General features: G+C 35.8%; 1 protein-coding gene across 1 annotated transcript; it reads left to right on the top strand.

The window, feature by feature from the left end:
• Nucleotides 1–2571: 2571 nt before the first annotated feature.
• On the top strand, nucleotides 2572–7032 carry LOC129289816 (metal tolerance protein C4). Its single transcript, XM_054926580.1, has 13 exons — nucleotides 2572–3143; nucleotides 3252–3306; nucleotides 3504–3636; nucleotides 3745–3800; nucleotides 3998–4112; nucleotides 4238–4295; nucleotides 4385–4503; nucleotides 4939–5058; nucleotides 5157–5258; nucleotides 5354–5426; nucleotides 5811–5878; nucleotides 6380–6440; nucleotides 6701–7032. The coding sequence occupies exons 1-13, from the start codon at nucleotides 2825–2827 to the stop codon at nucleotides 6811–6813; spliced, it is 1392 nt and encodes a 463-aa protein (XP_054782555.1). The 5' UTR covers nucleotides 2572–2824; the 3' UTR covers nucleotides 6814–7032.

The raw sequence follows: 7032 nt of genomic DNA, 5'->3' as shown, positions 1-7032 counted from the left end.
GATATCCAAGCGACATGATTCCAAATCCCACATGAAGCTTATAAAAGGTTTTACTTATGACCCAAATTTTAAAGAAATCTAACGGTTAGATTAAGATTTGGACACTCAGATGCAAAAGTACAGCTTTTTGGTAAAAACCATTTTTAAAATTGTCCAAATCTCATCTTAATGGTCACAAACCTGTGGGAACACTTTGGACATATCAAATAAGACTAAAAACACCTGATAGAACATTCAAATGATGGAAAACCCCCATACATCAAAATTTGACCACCCGGGTGCCATTTCTCAAAATGGACCCTAAACCCCCAAAATGCATAAATCATACAAGAGTAGTCACAAATCAATCCAAATACCATGTATTTATATAAATACATATACTAAACATTTTCACTTGGCTTAGAGCTCCTTGTGGGGCCCACGCACCCACTCTCTCTATCCAAGGTATATGTTTGCCCATAGCACACCATTTGCAATGCAACCACTTTACATTTGTTTGTATAATCATATATATATCAAAATAAATATCTATTTGTTATAAAAATTTGGTCTACTAAGTAAATCCATCAAAACCACACACCATAACCAAGTTTTTTAGTCACAAGTCTACAAACAGACAAAAATTCATACACAAGCACACAATCCACACATTTTCACACACACATACATAATCATATTCTACTGATACCCTAATCCTAAATACATTACAATATATTTGCTCAAAAAAAGGGGTTGCAGTTCTTTACAAATCACAAGCAAACCCCTAGCTTTGCTCCTTTCTCCGTCCACCACTGGATCCTTCACCTGGACCTAAAATATTGAAAAGAAAGGGGTGAGACAACCACAGTCTCAGTAATAGAGAAATCTACATTGATTATTACAAAGTAAGCCATAATCAAATAAATGAATAATAAATTCAACATAGTATATAATTTAGCCATTTAAAATGCATGAATGCATGACCTAGGCCGGTATGGCCTTTCATGACCAACAGAATGCCCCTGGCACTCTTTAACTCACAGGTAAATCTTATACCTACTTGTACCTCCACAGGCACAAAACATAATCTAAGGCATGATCTAATCCACCGAACCGCCTATGCCCCTTCGATGTGAATCCTGAGCAGTTAAAGCTAACTCCCTCCCAAAGCTAACCTAACTTACTCTCCATGTGAGGGCTACCTTGGCCTAGGCACTCAACCTCACACTTCATATGTCGGATTCCCTCCCCCACTGAGAGGTGTCGAACACTCAATACACTAACCACTTTAGTGCACTGAGCCCATAATACGTAAGGCAACATTGAGTATTGGCAGTGTGCTATAGAATATCAAAAGTACACACCTTCTCATTGGTGAACTCCTACCGAGATCATGCCTTTTATTCGTGTCTACCTTTTCCGAGTATTGACCACTTCAACACCTTTTATGTAATAGTCACACCCCCCGAGCCCACTGCTGTGAGTGATGGACTGGGCCATGCCACCTCACGGCAACCAAGTCGGCTTTCCTCCTAGTAGTTTAGGAGTTATTTCTTGCACCCACTGCGCTAAGGGAGCCTTCCCAGGTTCGATCCTCCAACCTCTCCTACATTGCTAAGGAAGGCTCCCTTAGGGCAATGGGTGCAGGGAATAACCCATGAACTACTATGGGGAAAGTCGACTTGGTTGCCGTGAGGTGGCACGGCCCAATCCACAACTCGCAGCAGTGGGCTGGGGGTGTGACTCTTACACATACACACATATATTTTTTGACAAAATAAATATAATCAGATTAAATTAAGGAAAAATGACAGAAAAATATATTTAAATTATGAAAATGACATATTAATATCATTCCCTTAAAGTCCCATGAAATTTTTGTGTCATTAGAGAATTAAAAGAAATGACCAAATTACTTTCAAATAAAACAAAAATGTCTAGAGTTATGAATGATTATTGAATTGTTGAGAATTTAAAAATAAAAATTGTTAATATAGGAATAAAAATTGTGAATGAAAAGTTACGAATTTTCAACACCTGATGCATATCAGGATCTGCATATGTAGAGTTACAAATAAGTATTGAATTATTGTGAATTTATAAATAGAAGTTGTTAATATAGGAATAAAAGTTATAAATAAAAAGTCATAAATTTTCAACACTTGTTGTATATTACGACTTGCAGATGTGAAATTGCGAATGATTATTAAATTGTTGTAAATTTAAAAAGAAAAGTTGTTGATATCTAAATATAGAAACAAAAGTTATAAATTTTTAATACCTAATATATATCAGGACATGTAGATAGGACTTGCAAATAACTATTAAATTATTATAAATTCAAAAAAAATTGTTAATATATAAATAAAAGTTGTGAATGAAAAGTTATAAATTTTTTTAATATAAATAAAGGATAAAAGTGTCATTTTTTATAATTCTCTGATAACAAAAACATTCTTTAAAATTTCAAAAAAAATTATATTATTTTATAAAATCAATTTATCATTTATAAAATTTAAATAAATTTTTTTATTATTTTTTTAAATTAAAAGGACTAAATGATTGTTCTCTCTTAATTTCCAAATCCCCGTTTGAAGACCGTGAGAGAGAGGGAGGAGAAAAGGGAAACCATGGAGTAGTCCAGTGAACCATTATCCAACCCCGCTTCCTTCTCCCTCCATCTCTGTGCTTCGTTCTTCCTGGTCGACAAAACCTAAAACCCTAATCTGCTTATCATTGTTTTTCTCATCTTCGTTTTCATACGTTTCTATTTTTTCCCCCTTTTGTTTGAAAATTTTTCCTGACAGAAATTTGTATCGATAGATACAGTTGTTGTCGAGCATTCATGCGAACATCATACCTTCTTCTTCGGCATCGGTTTAGCCGCTCACAGCAACACACTTTTTCATCCATCCCCATCGTCAAATGTTCACTTCGTTCCGCTAATTTCTCTCAGCTTTTATTATTTCATACCTCTCAATACCAACTACCACGAGCAAGAGATAACAGTGCCGCCCCAGCCCCATCCTGCTCCTATTTACTGTTACGAGGCAATTTCCCGACGCCGGCAACTTCAAAAAGATTCGCTTTGCTTGGCTTTCTGGGGTTGGATGGTCATCGTCACTTCCATCACCCCCATTATCGGCAGTATTCGTTCCATCGCAGTATGTTTTTTTTTTTTAAAAAAAAAATACATTATATTTATACACCCAGTTCTCAAGTTCCTCCTGCACGCATTTTCTAACATGTTTGGTATGGCTTCTATTTTGTAGGTTTTTTTACAAGGGCAAAACAACTTAAGAAGATTGAGTTTAATGATCACCACAGGTTTAGTTATACTTAGTCTTGCTCATTTCGGCGTTGACTTGTTTCAATAAGTGTAATTTAGAAACTTACCTTGGATCCTACGAGTTTGCAGTATAGCGCAATGGCATGTCCTTGATGCCTGTATGTTGGATAATCTTTTATCCATTCTACCAACACCTGATATTTCTTATCTTTTGGTTGTTTGTTCATTTCTTTAGTCAGCGGGCTGTTACAACTGCATTGTGGTGTAACTTTCTCGTATTTTCTCTCAAATTTGGAGTTTGGTTTGCTTCCTCTAGCCATGTTATGTTTGCTGAAGTTGTGCACTCAATTGCAGACTTCGCAAACCAGGTATGTTGTTGGGCACTGTATGATAAATTCCTTTGTCAAATTACCCTGGGTTTTAACTTATTTTATTGAACATTGACTGCAGAGAAACTAATCCCTGTTATATTTTAGGCACTGCTTGCTTATGGTCTTAGTAGTTCAAGGCGTGCACCTGATGCTATTCATCCGTGAGTTGCGCATTATCAATCACATTTGCTATTTTCCCACCTCTTAGCTCGCGTATGACTGCGCATGCATTCAGAGCCCATACATCCATGTGATGTATAACCACGAATAGCTATTGAACCTAGTCACTCAGTGCATTATATATTCACTCATTTCATCTTTAATTAGTGTGGTAAAATGACATACTGTGTTTCTACAGTTATGGCTATTCCAAGGAAAGATTTGTTTGGTCTCTAATATCAGCTGTTGGAATATTTTGCCTTGGTTCTGGTGCTACTGTTGTTCATGGGTTTCAAAACTTGTGGATCGCACTGGTACTTGATCAAATCGAATCTTATAAATTTCCATCTCATAATTTATAACTTTAATTTATGATTTATTTCTTTGTTAACATATTTTTCACAATTAATTAACGGACTTGTGAGCGTTTCCCTTTCAGCCCCCTGAGAACATGCATTTGGCAGCTTTGGTGATAGGTGGTTCATTTCTCATTGAAGGTACTGGTGTATTCATTTTAGCTTGATCTAGTTTGTTCTCTGTTTTCTTTTTGGTCTTTTCTCTTTTTTAAAGTTTATATTTTGGTTAGGCGCCTCTCTTCTTGTTGCCATAAAAGCTGTCAAGGAAGGTGCAGCTGCAGAAGGTATGAAAGTGAGAGACTATGTCTGGCGTGGTCATGATCCTACATCTGTTGCAGTAATGACGGAGGTAAATTGTTGCGTTTTTTACTATTAGTTTCTGTCACATGTTCCTGATACTTCGGTTTAAACAGGAAAAACTGGGTATTGAAATAAGGGAATTGGGATTTTGAGTGACGCATGATACTTATCACATATATTGGGACTATTTTTCTGGAGAAATAATTAAAAAAATTAGCCATTATATTTTTCTTTATGAATTTATGATCTTAAGCAGTTAAGCTTCCATTCTCCCCCATTGCAAAGATAATATGTTCTGTTTTAGTTATTATGCTTCAGAAGAAAGTGACTTGTTAACGGTGGAACATATATTGCTAATACTAGTATTTCTCCCCTCCGATGTGCAACTTGAATTCCTTTATCTACGTAGTTTTCAGTACACCCCAATAAGAAAACTTTTCTGTCCTTGTTGATACTTCTTATATTTGAGATATCAAATTTGCAGGATGGGGCTGCAGTAACTGGCCTTGCTATTGCTGGGGCATCGTTGGTTGCAGTGAATACCACTGGAAATGCTATTTATGATCCCATAGGATCAATCATAGTTGGGAACCTACTTGGAATGGTAAATAGGAATTAGAAGACTGCGTATTGTAGTAGTGGCTTAAGTTAGCGCTCATAGGGCTGATATATAATTGTCTTATTTCTTGCTCAATTATACAGGTTGCCATATTTCTCATTCAAAGAAACCGCCATGCTTTGATAGGCAGAGCTATGGATGACCATGATATGGAGAAAGTACTTCATTTTTTGAAAAATGATCCGGTACAAGTGTGATACATTTTTGCTGAAATAGAAGATGATTGTTTAATGCATCAACGTGTCATTCATTTAACTTTCTCCAGGCTTGTATGCTTTAGGTTGTAGATGCCATCTATGATTGCAAAAGTGAAGTTATTGGGCCTGGATTCTTCAGATTTAAAGCAGAAATAGGTTATGCTTCATATCCTTGTAGTAACTGATTTCCTTATCTTGAATGTAGTTAATAGAATTTTAGATTTCATTATTTCAGATCCACCATGTATGGTGTTTGAAGCTATTGACATTTAAAAAGTCTTGTACATTCTTCATTATATTTGCATGTGACAGCATGCATCTTGCAGTTGTTAGAGTTTTTCTAACTTCTGGGTTTCATACAGTTCCTTTATTTTGGGTATCATGCTTATATGCTTTTCCAGCTTTAATATCAGATTTGAACTTGTACATGCTGGATTCAAATTATGATGTTTACATCCATAATCATGTTAAGTATTGTAATTTCTGTAATAATTATGCTTGGGCATTATGATTTTTGATTATGTTAGTTGTGTGAAACAGATTTTAATGGAGAGATGGTTGTACGAAATTATCTTCACAGGACTGGACGTGAGGAGTGGGCCAGAAAGGTTGATATTCTTTCGCTGAATATATTGTTTATTCACTTAATTTTGCATTTTATTACATATTAGTCAAACAGGAATAGGTTAATGTTATGCTTGTGTTGACTGGCATTTGGCATGAGCCAAAGTTGCATTGAGCTCTCACATTTCTTAGCCATTTCTTTTGTTTGGATTGTCTTGAGCTCTTCTCTTTTCTTTTGGGTTTCTTTAGGTAAAGTGTTTTGAGTTCTTTATACTCAGTGGAATATGCATTGGGGAAAAAAACCCCAAAAAATTTGTGACAATGCTTATGTGTCACGTTTGATATGTTGCAAATAATGCTTATGACTGTCTAAATTCGAAAATTACCTTCACATTAACACTTCAGCTGCATGAAAACCAATCTAATGATACCAAGTCCCTTCTTTGTTCGATTTTTATGTATTCCATTACCATGCATTTCTTTCTATTGACCCTGCTGATTTAGCAGTACCCTGGTTCCAAACTTAATGAATCTATAATTTACAGTTTGATGAGGTTGCTGCACAGGAGGATCAGGCTAGCCAGCTGAAATTTTTGTCAGACTATGGTATTAAATTTTATATGACCCCTATTTATACTTACAAGATTGAGTAGTAATTGCGGAGTAGGAACCTCACTTTTTTTATCCTCATTTTCCCTTCCCTATCATAACCATTCATCAAATCTATGGCTGAAATAGATTCACTTAATGCAATGATGTGAATGGTTATGTCGTTATGATTAGGGAAATAGAGGGAAAATGATGATAAAGAAATGGAGATGTTCTGCTTTCTGTAATTGCATGCTTACGATGGTGAGTTGTGGCAGGCACGGAAATAGTGACAGCATTAGGAAGTGAGGTAGATAGGCTGGAGCAGGAAATCCAGAATCTTGTTCCTGGTGTTAAGCATGTTGATATTGAGGCTCATAATCCAACCTAGCATTGGCTGTGGATATCTACAGATTGAATATGTCATGGGATGAGCAATTTAACACGAAAAGCTGCTTGGGTGTTATAAGCTGTAAATTCATTCTTTACCCTTCAATTGACCCTTTTTTTTGGGGTTGAAAATCAATTGACAGCATTGATGAGGCGAGAAGCTGGCTTTAAAAGATGCCAATTATAATGTGATTTTTGAATGCTCCATTTTCATCTTAAA

The sequence above is a fragment of the Prosopis cineraria genome, unplaced genomic scaffold (assembly GCF_029017545.1).
Source record: "Prosopis cineraria cultivar Desert tree isolate PC_DT_omini unplaced genomic scaffold, ASM2901754v1 PC13, whole genome shotgun sequence".
NCBI classification, from domain to species: Eukaryota; Viridiplantae; Streptophyta; class Magnoliopsida; order Fabales; family Fabaceae; genus Prosopis; species Prosopis cineraria.
This window is presented reverse-complemented; position numbering and strand designations above follow the sequence as displayed.